Source organism: Nuphar pumila, chromosome 1, assembly GCF_984573655.1.
Source record: "Nuphar pumila chromosome 1, dmNupPumi1.hap1.1, whole genome shotgun sequence".
Lineage (NCBI taxonomy): Eukaryota > Viridiplantae > Streptophyta > Magnoliopsida > Nymphaeales > Nymphaeaceae > Nuphar > Nuphar pumila.
The window spans coordinates 42062007-42083728 of record NC_143249.1 but is presented as its reverse complement, the minus strand read 5'-3'; the positions used below and the strand labels follow the sequence as shown (position 1 = coordinate 42083728).

The window sequence follows — 21722 nt, the reverse complement described above, 5'->3', positions numbered from 1 at the left end:
TCATAAGTCATGAGCTATCGTGCCTGCATGTCCTAGAATGCTGGAAATTATACCAGCACTATGTTCTTTCTTTTAAGAATATTATCAAATGGAGATGGCCAGAAATTGATTCTGCTTCCCCATCTAAAGACAATTACTTGAACATCACAGCATGTGAATCAAGATGTTCGCTGCTTGCGTTTGGTAGCTCTTATTTATGCAGTAATCCAATTTCTGTGGAGTGAAAAGGTTTGAGATTCTGCAGGTTAGGAATTGTTTTATCTAAGGTAGAGATCAAATTGTATTCTACATAAAGCAACAGAACAAATGATTGAAGGCTTAGAGCTAATAAATTTCACAATAACTTTAAAGTTAATATATTTGACTTGGATCAGAGTTACTTAATATATTTGACTTGGATCAGAGTTACTGGAAGCTTGTTAGGTAGGTGGGAAGCTCGCTTCGGAAGCGCGATACTCCTCGCTTCTGAAACTTTATGGGAAGCTCAATTACCCCACGCTTCTTTTATGCTTCTCATAGACATGGTTTATGCATACTATATACTTTTCTCACGTTTCTTTTCATCTTTTTCATGTATTTTCTCTCACGCTTTCACTCACTTTCCATGTACTTTCTTTAAATTGGTAACCATTATGGTTAGATTTTAACAAAAATTTAACTCTTACAGAAAAATCATGAAATATAAGAATGATCAATTTTATTTTAGTTTTTATTTGTTTCTTGTTTGATTCCATATTGCTTCATTTTTTATTCATATTTCACTTTTAAATTGAAACTTCGCTTCCCGCTTCGTATAAATTTTAAAATGCCTCGCTTCTCGCTTCCCCTTCCCGTATCGTTTCCCACTTCCGCTTCCTAGTTTGGCTACCTTGACTTGGATTCATGGATCCTTCTGTGGTTTATGTGCAGATTGTTCAGAGATTGGCATCAACTCAAAAGATTGATCAGAAACTGAACTGGGAAGCAAAAAGTTTGCTAATTTCAACTGAACAGTCCCCTCCTAGCTGTGTATCGTATACTTCTGATATCGCTGTTCTGCACATATCACTAGGGTTTATAGACCATTTGTGCCCAATTATGCAACCATGCGGTCTTTTGCACTCAACATCGTCTACTTGGTGCATTCTTAGTAATCCTTGGGTGAGATGGCTGGTTAGTCTGAATCAATGGCGTCATAAGGACCATGTTGATCTTTGTTCGTATGACGCCATTGATTCATATAGCCTTAGATAGTAGTATGCTACTGTGTTCTTTGATGTATCCTGCAGTTGGTGGTGTTTGTGCTGGAGACGAGTACCAGATTGTAGAGATGGAAACCAATAACAAGGTATATGACCTAGTAGAATGTTGACATTGTAAGCCAATCTGACAAATAATTGGTGCTATTTTGAAAAAATTGCAAAAAAAAGTGATATTTTGTTGCAGTCTAAAACGGTTAATGTATAATGGCATTTTCAAAATGTCACAATATTATCATTTAGATGAACATATCATAATTTTATTGCAATAATTACATTTGTATCAGCATAATATCATAAAAATATCAGCCACTTTATTTTTGCACATTATAGAATAATTTTGTTATTTTTTCCTTATAATTTTCATATTTCTTTATTTATTTAATTTGTCAATATTTTGCTGATAAAAATGCAAGAAAAATAAAAAAGTTTTAAAACGTCAAAATATTTTCATGGCCAACAAGTTGTCACTGAAGACGTTCGTCACTATGTGCTGTAAACACGTGCATATTTTTTGGTTGATTGAGCGGTATTTGCATATTTATCATATAAGATCAGAAAACCAAGTGGAGCCCCTGATCTTTGGCGAAGAAGAGGAGAAAGAAATGATGTGCATGTATTTTTTACCTTGTTCATATAGTTGATACTAGGAACTATCAAATAGCAGGTATCTTTTCCGATGATATGTCTTTTCCAGTTCTCATTGTTGGATTCTCTTCCACATAGGGTAAGTGCTCTACAGCTATGTCACAGGGATACTTCAATTTATGCCCAATCATGTTCCCATATACATTATTCCTGATGGAAAGCTGTACAAAAGTGTGTTCCATGTCCTTTTGGGCATGTCCATGTGACAGCTCTGCAGCTATTGGTTCCTTCTATTGTACATCTACCGGCAATCTACACGGCTACATGGTCAACGTAGATCCAGTCACAATCCTGTACATATGGGAAACAATGTCGTACCTGGTTCGATACAACGTGGTATAACAAGAGTTGGCTTTAAGGGGGTTTAAAAAAAAAGAGTTGGATATAAAAGAGAAACCACAAGAAGTTCCCAAGCAAATAAACTAAACTAAATTTTTTTGTTATATGCTTATTATGTACAAACTTGCATAACTAGTGCTTTATGATCTTCCAATGGCGAGCTATTCTCAAACCCTTAGTTAATTCCTGTGAAAATACAGAGAAAACTCTAATTCATTTTCAATATTGCTCTTTGGAGTGATATTTGACAGGGCTAATTGCTACAGATAAAGAGTTTCAGACTTCAGACATTCTGCTTTCTGCACTGCAGAACAGCCCAAAGATTCCTCAAGAATTTTTGGAGGAGATCAATGATGCAATCGTAGACAACAAACTTAATGCAGATTTGATATCTTTATCTGAAGGGGCTGTCCACTCTTGAAACTTGTGGAAGCTTCCAGTGAAATCTGTGAATAATCCGTCAACTCCTATTTTGTTTATCCAATAGTCATACTCAGCATAGGGGTCTTGGTGAAAGTTGATGTGAAGAAACATGAATTCGTTCCTGTAGGTATATGGATGCACCTGAAGTTTCCATGGCACAGAGATCGGCACCATTAGAGAAGCAATATAGGTATATGAACTTTTTTAAAATCAATCCCAAGCATTGGTGAAAAGAAGAAGAGTTTACAGGAAGTACTTGTAAATCATGAGCATGTGCCTTGGCAACAAGATCGGTAGCTGTTGACAGATGATTATTTTCAGGTGGGACCACTGTATCTTTCCAAGGTCCAATTCCAACCACATAGTCTTTTATGAAATCAAAGTAGCTGTCTGAAGTGATCTCCCAATATGACTGCAAATTACAGCAAGAAGAGAATTTTATCTTCAAAAGGAGTGTTGGAAAAGAAAAAGGAAGGAAAAAGAGCGAGATAAACTGATGACATTCCCCTTCAAGAAAAGCTTCAAAGAAGCTTACAGCCTTTGGGGCTTCACATTAGTCTCTTGAACAAGAGGCTATTATGTTTATTGGATTAGAAAAAGGCATGAAAAACCTATATTATTGGTAGTCACCAGGAAATACAACTACACAAACTTGGAGGGGCTAAACAAAAGAGCCAACTTTGCAATTGGAATTCTTTTGCAAACGTCATTACTTCTGGGCACAAGATATGGTAGTGAGGAAAGAGCATAAACATTGGAGTTGGATTTGAGACGAATGAAATATAACACTTCCCATATAATTCATGGTCAGAAACCCCAATGGCAGTCATATCTACAAGAAGAGAGGGGGCATACCTGGTTTGTATCCTGAGTTGGTACAGTGATATCATCAATCAAAAAGATTTTGGGCGAGTCCGTCAGGTTTGAAACATATATAAGTGAAGTTGGAGCAAAAGATTGGATAAATATTGGCTGCCTCAGCCAGTCCTTTGACATGTATGCACCCTTGTAACCATATTTAAGAAGTGTCTCAATAAATTTGTCTTCAAATTTCTTCCCATCTGCCCATTTGACCTGAAAATAGAATAATTCTATATTATGGAATTTAAGGGATTGCAAGTCTAAAGCTATTAGAACAGGTCTAATGGAGGAAAAGGAAATCAGTCTTTTCACCAACTAAAGAATAGAAGCTACAAATGTACTATAATGAGTATACTCGTGCTTGCAAAATTACACACGATGAACCATGAGGATCATGAATAAATCAGACTTGTTTCATAATGGACGATATTGTCATCAATAGATTTAGATAGCATAATTCTTCTACAAACTAAAGATACTCAAAAGATGATTAAGCAAAAGATCAAAGAATTTCATTTTATGATTTCTTGTTGAATGTATTAGTGGAGAAGGCTACATCAAGCGTATCATGGTCAAGGTTCCTGGAAAGGTAGACTCAGCAAGCCAATGAGAATAGCTAAATGTCTATGTACAAGCTAATATAATTCGGCCACAGTTCAAGATCATGAAATTGGATTGGCATAATTTGAAACCAGGGATATTAAGCTTCTTTTAACATTAGTAATAGAAAACATAATTGTCCATACTAGTTTACCAAATACACCACTCTGTGGATTGGGTGATCTTGGAAGTGAGCTTGATTCTGAGATTCCATGTGCATATCATTTCTGTCCCTAGGAAATGTATGATACAGCAGATCCTCAAGGCATGTATGATTGCTTAAAATGGAACTTAGGAGATTAGTTACCATGTGATCACAAATATCCAGGGTGAGCACAATTATTAACATTGTGTAGTGGGTAAAATCAAACAAGAGTCAGAACTGAAATCAGAAAGATATAAACCATCATAGAGACATGCATCTCAATGGCCTCTAGTCTAAACTAACATATATAAATCAGAAAGACATAAACCATCATAGAAACAAGCCTATGATTGAGAAAAAGATACATCATGCATATGGAAAAGATATTGAAAGAGTCCAAAGTGAAATCATCTTAACTGATTCTTAATGCTTACATGTCGATTGATGAAGACAGGATTTTTTATCTCCGGGTAGATTCCAACAACTCGTGGTGCATCTAATGCAATAGCAATGTACTCCTCAAACGTAATAATTGAGAACTTCCCTGTGTGATAACATGGTCAAAAGGTGTAGATAAAATGAGTCAATGTTTAAGCTTGTATGAAGAATAGGAATTCACAACTATATTTAAATCAAATATTTTTACAGTACTTTAATGTAATGCAATATCAGAAGTTGAATGTAACCCCAAAAGGAAATGAAGGTTGTCGGGATGCTTCTGTTCTCACATCCATTGCCACCAGATTGTGCCACACTCCAAGTGCAAATCCAGTAGCTTTAGATATGGAACAGCCAAATCCAATATGGAACAGACAAATGCAATGACTGTAAGACATGGAGCATCATACATAAGGATATATGTTCCTTTCGTGTTGAATGTGGCACTGGGTAAGTCATTCAGAATTCTGGTTTCCTAGTATAGTAGATTCCATATTGAGTATTGACTTCAAGTAGTACTAAAGACAAAAGTTTTATTTGGGAAGATGGTTAGAAGAACACAAACAGAAAAACAATATATTTACCTTTATTGGTTCAAGTAGTTATTGTATGGATTTGTACCATGCTTACATTGATGGGTAAGATTTAAATACTTTACAATGCTAAATTCTGCATATATTTTGAGAATATGGATGAATAGTGTTAAGATTCTCTCTCTCTCTCTCTCTCTCTATATATATATATATATATATATATATATATATATATTCTAGTGTATATATATTCTAGTGTATGTAAACCTAAATACCCATCAGGGATATTTTGGTCATTTCACTTTGTAATAAATGGTCAGCCAATTAGGTGTTAAAATGTACCCATCAATTGTTGTAATTAGATATATTTTATATATATAAAAGATGATACATATACATATACGGTATATATGTATATGTATCCTCCTATTTATATATATAAAATATATATTTTCCTTTTGTTTAGCCGTAGGGGTATTTTAGTCTTTTCCTTTGTTTTACGCACATTCACTTTATGAATGTGAATGTAATTTATTTTATTTTTTATTTCTTTTTTCTCAAGTACCAAAAGGTACCTTGGGGGGCCCACTCAAATAGACGTTGGGCCCCTTCCAACGGTCACATTTGTGACCGTTGGAGGGGCTCCAACGTCTATGAGTGGAGCCCCTCCAAGGCCCTTTTTGTTGTTATAAATAGGGGCTCTCCCCTTTGTATTTCTTACTTCTTGAAGGAGATTATGCTCCATTGTAATGGGGTTTTTACCCCTTGTCCATTGTTTCTTCAATGATATGCAACTTATGACTTTATGTCATATTTTTCCCTTTTTATGGGTTTTATGGGTTAGCACATTATGTGCTTGTGTTGTTTCCCTTTAATGGGTATATTTGCACTTCACGTGCATATGTATGGGTTCATTATTGAACCCAATGTATTCCAACTCACTTTCTAACATGGTATCAGAGCAAGGTTGAGATCGAGTTGCTCTTTGGTGCATCGGGAAGCGTGGTATTCAAGAATTTGTTAAAGAAAAATGGTGAAGTATTCGTTTCTCTCTATTGTCTTTCTTATAGTTATTCGGTATGCATTCTATTTCTTTGAGTATTGTATGAAGAATGTAATATGTTCTTTTCTTTATGTGTGCTTTTTGTCATTATGTCTTTTTTGAGTTGCTACTCCATTGAATCGTTTTCGTATGTTTTCCTTTGAAAAACTTTAAATGATAACTTGTTTGGCGAAAAATTAGATATATGATTGCTCAAAACTTGCTTTAATGGGTCGGTAAAAATTTATGACCGTTGGAACTTTGAATTTACATTTTAAACCTAACCTTGTTTATGAAAATATCTTCATATGAATGTTTAGTCTTTAAAGAAAGGTATGTTAAGATTAAAATGCTTGTGAAATATAGTTTTTTGAAAAATGTTTGGCATATATGAAAAATTCTATATTATGTGTCCGTTTTATATGAGCAACATTTAATTAAGAAAGTTTTTTTTTATATAATACCGGTTGAATTAAGTTTTAAAATGGTCTTATGGAATATGGTGATTTTCTTTCCATCTTTACACTCTTAAGGATGTTTTCAACATTTAGAGAGTTCTCTCTCTTTTCAATAAGAGACATTTATATGTTGTGATTGTCTCTTGTGGGTTTTGGTGTTTGCCCTTTTGTTTGTTCATTAGTGAATGTTGTAAGTGCTTAATGCACTCTTTTGCTTTTCCGCATATTTCATTACAAAAGTTATGGTCTTCACTAATGTTTATTGTGTACTTATTTCATTAGGAGTAGGTAATAATCTATTAAGTCATGTTTTTTGATAAAACTTAAGAGTGTTAAATTTTTCCTCAATAAATGTTTACTTTTTATTTAAGCCATAGTACAATCTTATTTATCATAAGGTTTTGTTAATGAATCTATTTTGTTGGGATTTCTTCCACTTTAATGGAGTTTTCTCCTTCTTTGGGAGTTGTATATGTTTTTTTGTTCAAACTCTCCTTAAGGAGCCTTTTGGTCCTTATAATCTTCTTGTGAGTATATACTCTTTTACGAAGATTTCATGATTGTTTATCATTTTTAAGTTGCAATAGTAGATTTCATAAGTTTTTCGAACTTCACCATCTTTATGAATGCCTATATTGGCCTAAGTTTGTTATTTTTTGAACTTCACCAACTTCACCGTTTAATTGCACCTTATGTCTTTCATAGTTAAGGCTTGTTTGTTCCAAATCGGTTCATACACATGATGTTGCTTAATATTTCATGTTATGTTGCATAGTAAGCCTTTTTTGGTGTACAAGACTTCTTTTGAAGATTAAGCATAATTCGTGTTTATGCAAAATTGTTTTGATGGATTATATTGGACCTTTGATTCAATTTGTTAATCGGTCCTCTTTGTAAAAACTTTTATTTGGAAAATGATTCCTTATGTGTTTATTGCCCTTTTGTGGCATTTATGTTTGTCCATCACATGTTATTTAATGCATCATTTATTTGGCCTTAGTATTGTTATATTAGAGATGTTTGTCGATGTGAGTTATGGGCACCTCGTGTTGTATCATTTTTAGATTGTCCACCTTCCATATTATAGATGGTTGTTAAGGTGAGTTATGGGCACCTTGGGACTCTAAAATGATTTGTTATTTGATCTCTAATTATGAGTGTGACACTCATATTTTCTCTTGTGCCATTGATATTATGGATGCTTCTATGTAAATGTGATGGACATATGGTATTTGAAACCTTAAATGTTTTAAGGTACATTTAAAATCAAGATGTTTTGGGATTATAGCCCAACCTTTTATTTGTTTATGAATCTTATGAGTGCATTTGCACATTTGTGATTTCGTATGTTGTGCTCGTTGTGCACATGTGTTCTTGTGTTTTTTCACAAGTGTTCTTGGTGTGTATGTTCACACATTTGTTCTAAAGAATATTATTTTATCGGTTGTAGTATCTTGTTGAAGATACGTTTTACTTGCATTTATTCCAAAATGTTATTATGAGTATTCTTTTTTAAAAGGAATATTGTTTCATTCAAGGTTTATTTTCATTACAAGTTTATTGCCTCAAAAGTCTTTTCCTTTTATGCCCATTATCTAAGTGTCATCATATGTAGACAAGAATTTTATTACACCTTCGTGTGTTTTTAGCCCTTTGTTGGCTTTTGCTCTCTTGGTCTAGTAGCTGAACACACTTGTCTTGAGTGATCTTATATGTAGACAAGACACGTTGATTCACACCATCGTGTGTGATCTTAGTCTATGTTGGCGTTTGTGTTCTTGTTCTAGTCGCTTAGATGTTTGCCCATGGTTGGCTTATTTCACTCATTTCAAGTGTCATCTTATGTAGACAAGAGATGTATTTTGTTTTAGCCCATGGTTGGCTTATTACTCTTGTTCTAGTAGCTGAACATACTTGGTTTTAAGTGTATTTTTACGTAGACAAGAGATACTTTTTAGTCCATGTTGGCATGTATTCTCTTGCTCTTGTCGTAGATGCACTTATTTCAAGTATTATTATATGTAGACAAGAGGTTCGTTTACACACCTTTTTGTGTGTCTTTGGCCTTTAATGGCTTTATATTCTTGATCTAGTAGCTTATACACTTGATTTATGGGTTTTGGAGGACTAATGAGGAAGTTGTTTGCAATGAATAAACTATTATTGAAATTTGCAAAATTTCATTCATGACTTGTATTTTTTAAGTGAATCATCTTTTTGATATGCATATCAAGTTGATTTCTTAGCATTTAATCTATATATTAAGTGCTTATGGTTTTTGCCACCCTTATATGTAAAATGTTTTTTTTAAGTGTGACTTTCATAAATGTTTCTAAAAAAAAAAAACCTTGTGAACTCTTGGGTTTATTTTGCCTAAAGTATGCTTGGAGACTTCGTTTCTCTTATTTGGAACTTCACTACATGTTTGATGCATGTTTTAGTTCTTTGAGTATTAATTCATATAATGATTCGTATATGCATATGCTTTTTATGACCTTTTTTTTTGGGCTCTCATTCAATAAAGCATATGTATGTTATGCCTCTTTGTAGACTTCTTGTGGTATCCCTTAGTGGATCATTTTGTTATTCCCCATTATGGGGTTATATTTGTCTAATGGTGGACCTTATGAATGCATTCTTGCAATTTTTGCATAATTTGCTTCCGCTCATTTTGTTTTAACATAATGTATGATTTAGAAACTTTGCTTTTCTAAATTTTTCGTTTCATACTAAAGTAACTATCATATTATGCATAAATTTTGCACCTTGTTAGGAATGTTCCTTTTTGAGTAAAGTGCAAAGATATTGTTTACTTGTTCTTTGTTGTTTTCTTTTCTCAGGATCTTAGAGATAGGACAAAGGGAAGTACCCTGGATGTTTCGGGAAATGGGTTCATCATTTGAAGACAATTGGAGGAAGGCTATTTCAAGTTTCATTGCATCATTGCCGAAGCCTCGTGGAGTTTTGCCCTTTTTTCAATCTTTTCGTTTCCCTGCAAAGCTTGAGGGGGGGTGTTAAAATGTACCCATCAATTGTTGTAATTAGATATATTTTATATATATAAAAGATGATACATATACATATATGGTATATATGTATATGTATCCTCCTATTTACATATATAAAATATATATTTTCCTTTTGTTTAGCCGTAGGGGTATTTTAGTCTTTTCCTCTGTTTTACGCACATTCACTTTATGAATGTGATTGTAATTTATTTTATTTTTCTTTTATTTTTTATTTCTTTTTTCTCAAGTACCAAAAGGTACCTTGGGGGGCCCACTCAAATAGACGTTGGGCCCCTTCCAATGGTCACATTTGTGACCGTTGGAGGGGCTCCAACGTCTATGAGTGGAGCCCCTCCAAGGCTCCTTTTTGTTGTTATAAATAGGGGCTCTCCTCTTTGTATTTCTTACTTCTTGAGGGAGCTTATGCTCCATTGTAATGGGGTTTTTACCCCTTGTCCATTGTTTCTTCAATGATATGCAACTTATGACTTTATGTCATATTTTTCCCTTTTTATGGGTTTTATGGGTTAGCACATTATGTGCTTGTGTTGTTTCCCTTTAATGGGTATATTTGCACTTCACGTGCATATGTATGGGTTCATTATTGAACCCAATGTATTCCAACTCACTTTCTAACATTAGGAGCTGATTGTGTCTTTTTTATTTTTATATTTTTCTTTTTGCTCACATGTGATTGAGCATGACAGGGACAGCTCCAACTAGCTGTTGGAGCTGCTCCCAATGGTCTGCCCCCAATCTCCCTCTCTTGTTATAAATAAGGGTTCTCCCCTTGTATATTTTCTATGCTTTCTCAAGCATTTGTAATACAAAGAGCATTTATTTTTCATTCTCTTGACCCTTGTGTGGGTAATGTGCATTGACCCATTAGTGGTCCTTTGTGATTTGGTTGTGTTCTTGTAAGCCCATAAGAGACACTCATTTGCTCTTGTTTTTGTTTCATTACATGGTATCAGAGTCTTGATACTCTTGGATTATGATTCATTTGAAAAGACCAAGAAGAGGATTGTGAGATTGGTGGAGCATAAGTTCATGAGAACATTGCATTGAGAAGCGCACCATCAAAGTTCTCTTCAACAACATTCTTGCTATCTTCTCCTCTTTTCTCTTCTCTCTCTATCTCCCTCTTTCTTTTTTATTATTGTAAAAATAGAGGATGAAAGAGAAGTGGTCGTCTCCATTCCCGTGAGACTCAATGATATTAACTATATGATGTGGGCATCCATAGTGAAACATAAAATATGTGAAAAGGGTATATGGGGTTTGGTTGATGGCACCGAAAGAGAGCCTAAACTTATACTCTCCAATATGAATAATGAAAAGGAAATGACTTTTCAAGGAGAAGAGATGTCTAAGGTCATTACTGAATATGAGAAAAAATGAAGAATGGGTCATTCCAAGATAATTGGATGGCTCATCAATACTGTTGACATAAAAAAATGCTCTAGCTTAACAAAATTTGATTTTGCTAGTGATGCGTGAAAGTATCTTAAAGATGTATATAGTCTCAAGGATATAGCTCATATATGCAATGTGCAAAATAAGGTGAGAACTATAACTCAAAGAGAGATAAGCATTAGGGAATATTATAATGCCCTCTCTCTTTCTTGGGATGAATTAACCCTTTTAGAGCCAAATTGACATTGCCTCCAAGATGCAAAACTTCGTGAAAGACAAATTAGAACGAAGCATTTCTACCAATTTGTTAATGAGTTTAGACCAAATCGGTCATTTTTGATAGAGGAGGTATACTTGCCATAGTTGAAACACTTAAAGAATTAAAACCCTCATTCTCTAAAGAGGAAAGATCTGTGCTTGTTATTGTCAAGGCCCGAAAATCACACAAGGGCTTATAAGCCCCTCACTTTGGAAGAAGTAAAGAGAATGAAAGAAATTTCAATGATTATGAGAGAGGCAAAAATGATAAAAAAACGACCATGAGTAGAAGAAGAGTGGCAGAAGTGGCAAATTAATTTGCTATCATTACTATGAGCCGGGTCATATCAAGCTCTTTTGCCCTAAAAGGAGAGAAGATCAAAGAGATGATAAGAAGGTGGTTTTGGTGAGACCATCTCTTGAAAGAAATGGTATAGATGACTCCAAAGGAATCAACTCATTGTCTTTGACACAACTCATGGAGGCACTACAACCAATGTTCAAGAATCAAACTTCTTCCTTCTCAGGTGCGGCCATATCCACATGCATTGACCTCGGTAAGACTTCTTGGATTTTTATTCTGGTGCTTCTTTTCATATGACTTCTAATGAGTCCATATTATCTGAATGTCATATTAACCCAAATGATTCCTATGTTTCAACCGTTGATGGAATTTCTTTAAAAATCAAAAGTTTTGGGACTTTACAAAAACATCAAGCCTTTTGTACCCAATATTAGAATAGTACCAAAATTAAATTTAAACCTCTTATATGTTTTCCAAATTACAGATCATGGATGCAGAATCTTGTTTTTACCTAATGATTGTTTGATAAAGGATCTCCATTTCGGAAAGCCGATTGGGCGAGGTCATAGAAGATGAGATCTCTATGTTATGGATAATCTTGAATTATCAAAACATACTTTTTGTAATTTTATGAAAAAAAAAAATATAGAAAATTGACACAAAGACACTAAGACATCCTAGTGTGTCAAAATTGCATTTTTTTCATTTCTCACAAATTATAAAAAAAGGGGTTTTGTTTGTGAAGATTGCATCCTTGGTAAAATGAAATCGTTACCTTTTAGGTCTAGTCAATTTATATCAAAGAAACCATTTGAGTTGGTACATTCGGATGTATGAGGACCGGCTCTGGTTAGATCCAAAGGAAGAGTATCTTATTATATTATTTTTGTAGATGATTATAGTAGATACTCTTGGATATATTTTCTTAAACACAAATCCGAGGTATTTGATTGTTTCCAAAAAATTTATTGTTATACAAAGACTCAATTCAAAACCAATATTAAAATCGATTCCCGAGGAGAATTTGTATCAAAGGATTTCAAAAACTATCCTAACTTACATGAGATTATTCACCAAAAGCCATGTCCTTATACACTTCAACCGAAAGGAAGCATAGACATATTGTTGAGACTACTAGAACACTTCTTATATTAAGAAATGTTTTAAATATGTTTTTGGGTCGAAGCCGCTCTTACGGTCGTTTATTTGATAAATAGAATGCCGTAAAAACTATCAAAAACATTTCTCCCATTGAAAATTTATTTGAAATATCTTCCAATTACAAAAGGTTGAGTCTTTGGTTGTAAATGCTTTGTCCTTACCAATAAAAATAATAAACTTTCTACAAAAGTTACTCCTTGTGTTTTCCTAAGCTATGCTGAAAATAAAAAAGGATATAGATGTTATGAAATTTTAAAAATATATATGTCTCAAGAAATATCACGTTTCTTGAAAACAAAAATGGATTTGAAAAAACAAAAAAACTAAAGAGCATTGTGACTATTAATTTCTTTTTTACTTGAACAATGAGCATGTAAGTTGTGATGACATTCATGATGTATATGAGAGTAACAATGTGGACACTCATAATACACATGGGAATGAGAATAAGGGTCTTGATAATATAGACCAACCTTATAGTCAAATTCAAATTTATACTCGATGTATCAAAGACCATCCTCCATGTGCTTTAGAAAGATATTCTCAAAATTAAGATTTAGATTCCTCTAGTATTAGAAAATCCATGAGAATTTCAAAGGCTCCTAATATATTTGTATCCTATGATTCCTTTGAACCCAAATATAGAGTATGAATAATGGTTATACACTTGTATGTAGAACCATCAACTAACCATAATGCTAAAAATCATCAAGAATGGATTAGAGCAATGAATGATGAATTTGAAGCTTTAAAAAAAGAAAAAACTTAGAAAATTCAAACACTACCCAAAGGAAAGAAAACTATAAGATGTAGATGGGTCTATAAAATTAAAACTAAAACTAAAACTAAAAGTAATGGAACATTAGAAATATATAAAATCAAATTAGTAGCCAAATGATATAGTCAAGAATATGGAATAGACTATGATGAGACATTTGCCCAAGTCGCTCGAATGACTACTATAAGAACTCTTATTTCTATAGCATTAATTAAAAAATAGTCTATTTTTCAAATAGATATAAAAATTATTTTTTTAATGATAATCACAATGAAAAATTTTACATAGATCCTCCGTCAGGATTAAGTTTAGCACATGAAAAAACTCTTCGGTTACAAAAAGCTTTGTATGACTTAAAACAAGCTCCCAAGACTTGGTATAATCAATTCAGTAGTGTTATGACACAACTTGGTTTTAAATCATGTTATACTGACACTGCATTGTTTGTTAAGTTTTTTAATTCAAGAATGATGATATTACTTCTCTATATTGATGGTATGATTATCACAGCAGGTGAGTTAGAAGTGACTTACTCACCTCGTGGTTACTTATTATCATAGACTAAGTATGCAGTTGAGATTATCAAACGGTCAGGGCTCTTAGATGAAAAATGAGTTCATACTCCAGAGGTCATTAATGTAAAGATAAAGAAAGATGATGAACCTCTGAAGGATCCAACTTCATATAGACAAATGATTAGAGCTTTATCTTATCTCTCTATTACCCATCCTGATATTTCTTATGCTATTCATTCTGTTAGTCAGTTTCACTACAGTACATATGAGTGTTGTAATAAAGATTATTAGATCTATTAGAAATTCTATTAAGTATGTGTTATTTCTTTCATCTTCTTCCTTGTTAGAAGTTATTTCATATTCTTATTCTGATTGGGGAGGGGATGTTAATGATAGATGCTCAACCACTGGCTCTTATATTTTTGTAGGTGATTCTCTAATTTTATGGAGATGCAAGAAACAACAAAATGTATCCATCTCTTCCACTGAAGCAGAGTACCATGTCATGGCGACAACTGCATCTGAATTAGTATGGTTGAGACAATTGTTAGAAGATTTGGGAGTTCACATTGCAAAACCCTCGAGATTATGTTGTAATAAGAAGAGCGCAGTATACATTACAAGTAATCATATATTCCATGAAAGGACCAATCATATTGAAATGGATTGCCCCTACGTCCATGAGAAATTTCTCAAGAAGACCATAACATTGCCATATGTACCATTTGAGTATCAATTGGTGGACTTCTTCACTAAAACGCTTTCATCACCTAGATTTCACTTCCTACTTGTTACACTGTGAGTTTGAGGGGGGGTGTTAAGATTATGTATTTGTATGTATATATGTGTATGTATTAATATATATTTTAATGTATGTAAACTAAAATACCCATCAATGGTATTTCAGTCATTTTACTTTGTAATGAATGGTGAGCACATTAGGGGCTGACTATGCCTTTTTTACTTTCAGATTTTTCTTTTTGCTCACATGTGATTGAGCATGATAGGGACAGATCCAACTAGCTGTTGGGCTGGCTCCCAACGGTCACAAATGTGGAACCAGCCCAACAGCTAGTTGGGCTGCCTTCAATCTCCCTCTCTTGTTATAAATAGGGGTTCACCCCTTGTATATTTTCTATGCTTTCTCAAGCATTTGTAATACAAAGAGCATTTATTTTTCATTCTCTTGACCCTTGTGTGGGTGATGTGCATTGACCCATTAGTGGTCCTTGGTTGTGTTCTTGTAAGCCCATAAGAGGCACTCATTTGCTCTTGTTCTTGTTTCATTACAAATAGAAGCGGTTTCATATATAAAAGTCCGCTGATTACATTGGTTGTAATGGTATTTCATTGGTTACACATTCTCCAAAAGAAAACTAAACCACAGCCATATCAGAGGCATAAAACTTCCATGGAATACTTCAAATTCTTAGAGAATTCAGTTCTGTCATAATGGATCAATAAGCAACACTTGTCAAGCTTGACAAAGTATAGCTCAAAGGCGAACATCAAAGGCTCAAACACAAGATTACAAATCATTATTTACATGCATCCTTATTTCTTAATCTCTGCAAGATTTAAAACTATACTTATGTGGTGTGCTATCTAATAGGACAACTTTAGTATCACTGATATTGCTAGATTGCTCTTGAATTTTGATTGTAGAGTGAAATTAAAATCTCATACATCATAGCTTCTTAGTATGTTTAAGTTATACTTTTTTGCCAGTACATCTCCAATAGTGTTCAATATGAAATAGGCGCTTACAATTTGAGAAAAATCTCATTAACATCATTCAAAACAAGATGCACATTATCTTAAAGAACAATACAAAACCACAATATTGTACTTGCTGGTACATCATTAGTCTTGAGTATCAGATTACAACTAAGTTTCCAGATTTCTACAGCACTGAATCACGAGTTTCCAAACTTGACCATTCAAGCGAGGACAGGTGTAAGAGCAAGGAAAGATCATATATAAAAATGGACTTGCAACTTGTAATCTGAATGTCACATTTTTTATTCATATGTGATGACTGGACACTACTAATATATATGAATGCACAGGTTCAATCCATTGCTTCACTGATAATATCTTCACATCATGCTATGCCATAGATATATCATAAGTAATTTTCTGTTAAGAAGGTGAATATTAAAATGAAAAATTCAGCCTTGAACTGACCATTGTATGATTGATCACGAAATTTGTACCTCTGCTTCACTCTTAATGTCTTGATTTCTTCCAAAGTAAAATCAACTGTAAATAATCAGGCAGGTCATTAGTTTGATGTTTACTTGGCAGCTCTCATGCTCTTATAATAAGACTTCCCAAGTGGGAGGTATACGTAGGGATATGAGAGAGATCTCTATAGGCTTCTGATCCTAATTGCTTTACCAAACAATTACATGAAACAGTGATAAGGAACAACCATTCTGGTAAACATGGAATTGAAAACACAAGTATGCACAAACTAAAAAGGTATGGATCTCTGTATCTAAACCAAGAGGGCTCAGATATGAGCATGAACCAGAAACCAAACTTCAATTACTCCACTACAAGCAACAAATGCTTGTTACCTGTAAAGAATCCAGTAATGTTAGACCCCTGTACTTCATAGTTTCTTTTGCGATCAGCAAACTCATTGTGTGCTGCAACGTCAGTGGTATCATCAAGATAGACATCATGGAAACATATGAGAGAACCATCCTTAGTGGCAAGGATATCAGTTTCTATGAAGTCTGCACCTTCTTCAATGGCTCTCTGCATGAAAAGACCTTGAACTTCAATGTGCATTGAAGGAGATAGTAAGCAGAGGACCGTAAGCCAGAACAGTGAAGCATTATTGACATTCATAAAGCTTAATACTCATTGAAATAGCTACACGACAGCAAAAGCACAAGCCTCGTCATTAATTTTGCCAGATCATGGAGTACTGTTGACATGTATAACATACCATATAAGCAGCAGAAGTTTCTTCAGGGAGCTCCCCGTTTGATCCTCGATGTGCTATGTTATATGGGCGAAATGTTTGGATTGGCTCCCGATTTTCTTCATCTGTTTTACTTGGGAGCGGGTAGAGTGGCCTCCCAACACATGCTCCTAAGAAAGCAAGAACAATGACAGAGAAAAACCCTGCCATAAAACAAACTGAACCCTTAATTTTCTCCATGGAGGAATCTTGGAAGAATGACGATAGAGAGAGCAAGAACGATGACACAGAAAGCTTTGTATTTGTTGAAAAGTAAAGAGACTTATTGATCACAAACACAAGAAATCTTGCATAGGATATGATTAAAAGGAAGAGAACACAAGCATAGTACCATAAAGAACACAATGTAGGAACATAGTGCGGATTGCTATATGCTTCTACACTTAGAGGATTGCCTCATGTGCCTGATATTTGCAGACTGAATTTCTAGAAACAAATTTTACTTGACCTCAAGCATAAGCACTAAAACGTAACCCAATATACATACTGTTAATCACAAGAACTCCAAAGACTAGACAAACAACTGACACCTGAATTACAAAACCCATAGTCGCATAACACCAACACCTGAAATAAAAATCAGAATTCAAGAGCAAGACAGTGAACTTCACAATATAATGGAAAATGGGGAACAAGAAATCTTTATAGCAATATTGGCTACTAGGCAATCTAGGGAGAGCTGAAAGGGATTGGAAAAGACAAAAAAATGCGCTTGATAATACTAAAGGGCAAACGAAATAAATCGATCCCAGAAGTCTCTTGTCTTCTATGCTGTTCAGCATGCTCACATATGAAGAGGGTAATAAGGTTACTTAAAAGTACTTACTGGAGACCACAATGATCTAAATATAATAACGAAGGGACTTGGTAAACAGAACATTGTTTCCTCTCCTATGAACCTGAATACTGACAAAAAACATAGCAGCAGAAATTAAACAACTAAAAAAAAGATGATTGAGAAGGTTCATTCTCTACACACACACAGAGCACTAACATCAATATCATGATGCTCTGTAACAATTGAACACCCCCTTCACAATAAACATTACCAAGGGCAACAACATGAAATGGGTATGTCAGAAACTCGAAGAAAGTGATGTCACTTTGCAATATCATCAATAGCACGAGATGGGTACGCCACAAAACCGAAAGAAAAGCTCTCTAATTGACAATGCCACCACCACCAAGACCAAAAAACCACATGATGGGCAGTCCAGAAAATCAAAGTCACAAGAAAAAACACCTCATTCGAATCACCACGACCTCGAATACTTACAGAGAGGGCAGAGGAATGAGGGAGCCATGAAGAGTCGTCCTTGGAGCCTTACGGTCATGCACACAAACATATACTGACGACTTGCAAACTAACAGAGACTATTTTGCACATTATCTCCTTTTTCACCGTTGAGATAACTGGAATATTCGGTGGATCATCTTGGTTTTATTCCATTGGGATAGGAAGAGATCTCGATCCCCATTATTAAAATTTTCAACCCCGACGGATCATGGAGAGAAAGAGAGAGAGAAAATAAAAAAGACAGAATCAAAAGCAAAACACACGCATGTGCAGACGCTGCCGGCTTCCTTCGTGATTGGTCCGATTCAAGAGAGGACATACGAGCCAATCATATATAGTCATGAGTCATGAGGTCATACTTGCATCGAAACTCGATACATTAGGCATACCAGTACCAAATTTACTGAACTTGTATTTGAAACCATAGACCCAAGTATCAAATGTTCAAGAAAGTCATCTCAATTACTTGAGAAACGCACACCAACTTGCATCAAAATACGATTTTATTACATTACATTATAAATAAGTAACAAGTTCATTTCTATTAGCGTTTTCACATACATACAACAATTTTATTTTATAAAGACATTATTTTTATTAATAGCAATAAGTATTATAATTTGTAAAAAATTATTCTACAACAATGATTTATTTACATATTATGTTTAACAATTTTAATTTACATGTATCTTTATAAAAATATATACTTCACATCAACTTTTGAGAAACTCGTACCAATTTTTTTAGCAACTCTATCAATGTATATTAAAATTTTGTTTCAATATTTTTTGAAATATTTTTAATACTTGTTTAAAATAAAAACATACATGAAACTTTTTAAGCCCTCATATACCCGTACTAGTACCGGATACCCGTTTCTAGCAACTATGTTCACGATCATACCCCCATCCCTCATGTCTCTTTTATAGGGAAACACGCTTTGAATCGAGTCTTTTCTACATAAAACATTGATTTGTTTCATTGCAAACCCCAATGGGTTGCTAATATGGCCTGGGCTGATCCATAAGGGAGGTGTTCCCTACCTGAGTTCGAATCCCCATGTGGGCACCCTCTTCAGTAAGGCCAAACAGGAGTAGCGATGTAAACCGTTCCCGGCGCAACCCATACCCAACCAGAATCCGAGTCCATTAAGCAGGTTTGGTAGCTAAATCTGGATCCTATTAATAATCAGTTCCGATTAACAAGTAAGCCAGAGCTTAACTGAATAAATTGAAAGTTCAAATCTTATTATTTATAGCTTTGAAACAGTATATGTTTTTTTGTAAACTGATTTGGTTCCAACTATGCTCATCTAGCACAGCTTGACTTGCCACAAAAAATTGACCCGAGCTTAGACACCTCATGACCAGTTTGTTTAGCAGCTCTACTTCATGGAAATTAACTACAGGTCTGATTTTTGACAGTGTAAAAAATTGAGTGTTTTTAGAATTTTAGAAAAAGTGGTAAATGATTAACAAAAAAAAACCCATTAAAATCATGATATACTAAAAAAAAAAGTCATCAAGACTTTTTCTATAATAACTAGATTTGGTGATGGGTAGGGTGTTAGATGTTTCAACTACCAGTAGTAGTGAGAAAGACAACAGCTGCCAGTCTAAATGGATCAATCCAACAAGGCTTGGGTTTGACCCAACCAAACTCAGAATGTGAACCGCAATTTCCAGCTAATGGGTCCACAGGAATCAGGAAAAGCATATCCATCTCATTGTTTAAGGTATGACACGTGTTCTGACTTACGTAGATATAGACGTGATAAGTTTTGGATCTGGATCTGCTTGATCCGAAGTCCTATTATATTCATTGATAGCTCTACTCCCGACACTTTATACAGTAGGACTAGATCATGGCTTTTTTATAGCTCAGATATCAATGGGCCTAGATCATGATAATTGTAAGAAATACATCCAAAACTAATAAAATCTGATACAGGCTTGGAGCAGGAACAGAAACCAACCAAAATCTTTGCACTTCAATTGCTTTTAATTGGTTTCAAGCAGTACTAACAGGAAATCACATCCCCCATTTGGAGATCTGAAATTGAACTTGGTAAAACTGTGAAAGAGATTATTACTCACAGGGTTAAGAATCCTTATCCGGTCAAAAATGGGCTGAGAGGATCAGATATCCGACCCATCTGATCCGCTGCCACACCTGTCCATTGCAATATGCATTTGAAAAACTTTTTTGAGTCCAAACGTTGGGATCATTTTGGATTGAACATCTAAATGATGTATACGACTTAAACCTAACACCGTTTTTGAGGTTTGATTCGAGCTGGACCTGGGTCCATATTGCGAGGTCTGGGCGATCCCAAGTGCTTATCTAAAAACAGTGGTTGACATGAAATATGGAAATAAACCCTGACCTAAATCCGGGTTGGATCTTGGTCGGGCACATGTGGGCTGTCAATCCTAAATAAGCTTTTTGGACTAGGCAATGCATGGTCCAGTCCAGATCTGGCCCATTTCATCCTTAGTTTGCTTTCACTAGAAAAAGTGAACATCCTTGATCCCTAGAAAAGAAGCATGGCCAAAAGCTTAAAAAAAAATACTACTTTGGTTTTGGATTGGCTGCCTAAAAGTGTGTGTTTTGGGGATTACTTGGCTCAGCTAGCGGAATAGCATTTGCTACCCTCGTGGGTAAGGTACCCCCTAGTAGTAACTCATAGAGGGAGGTTTGATCAAATCTGACTCCATGGATGTGTTCACCATAGTCAAAATAGTAGGGATCGACTCTTAAATTGTAGTTTTTCTATGTAAAAATACTATTTTATGAGGGTTGAAAATTTAGTAGATTATGCCATTGATTTTTCCAACCCCTGCAAAATCTTACATATATTTGGAATATAACATGATCTAAACACCGATTTTTACTAACCCAAACATAGGGTCAAATGTGCAAAAAGCATTAAAAAATTTAAAATATTATAAAAAAATTTATTAGGTGGTTCCTTACCCACGAGAGTAGCAAATATTAACCCTTGGCTATTGCTGCGTTTAGATATGTGTCAAGCGACTTCTTGGGAATTCATTTCCTTCATAACCAAACGATCACCTTTTGTAGATGGAATAATATCCACATAGATGATGAAACCTTGTTTGCCTTATTGAACAGGTTATGTTTGTTTAATTGATCGAGTCAGAAAATCACAGGAGCGTGTCATTTAGGGTCCTTGTCTAGGGTATAGGACACACGGCATGTTGACATGTCATGTGACACACAATGACATGCATGAACTTTATTT

General features: G+C 34.6%; 1 protein-coding gene across 1 annotated transcript; it reads right to left on the bottom strand.

Annotated features, from left to right (window-relative positions):
* Nucleotides 1-2307: 2307 nt before the first annotated feature.
* Nucleotides 2308-18536, bottom strand: LOC149848812 (glycerophosphodiester phosphodiesterase GDPD6-like). Its single transcript, XM_090012569.1, has 8 exons — nt 18437-18536; nt 17125-17303; nt 16748-16931; nt 16353-16427; nt 4689-4798; nt 3504-3722; nt 2905-3060; nt 2308-2789 (listed from the first exon to the last, which is right to left on the bottom strand). Exons 1-8 carry the CDS (start codon nt 18504-18506, stop codon nt 2553-2555), a joined length of 1230 nt encoding a protein of 409 aa, XP_089868695.1. The 5' UTR covers nt 18507-18536; the 3' UTR covers nt 2308-2552.
* Between the last annotated feature and the right edge of the window lie 3186 nt (nt 18537-21722).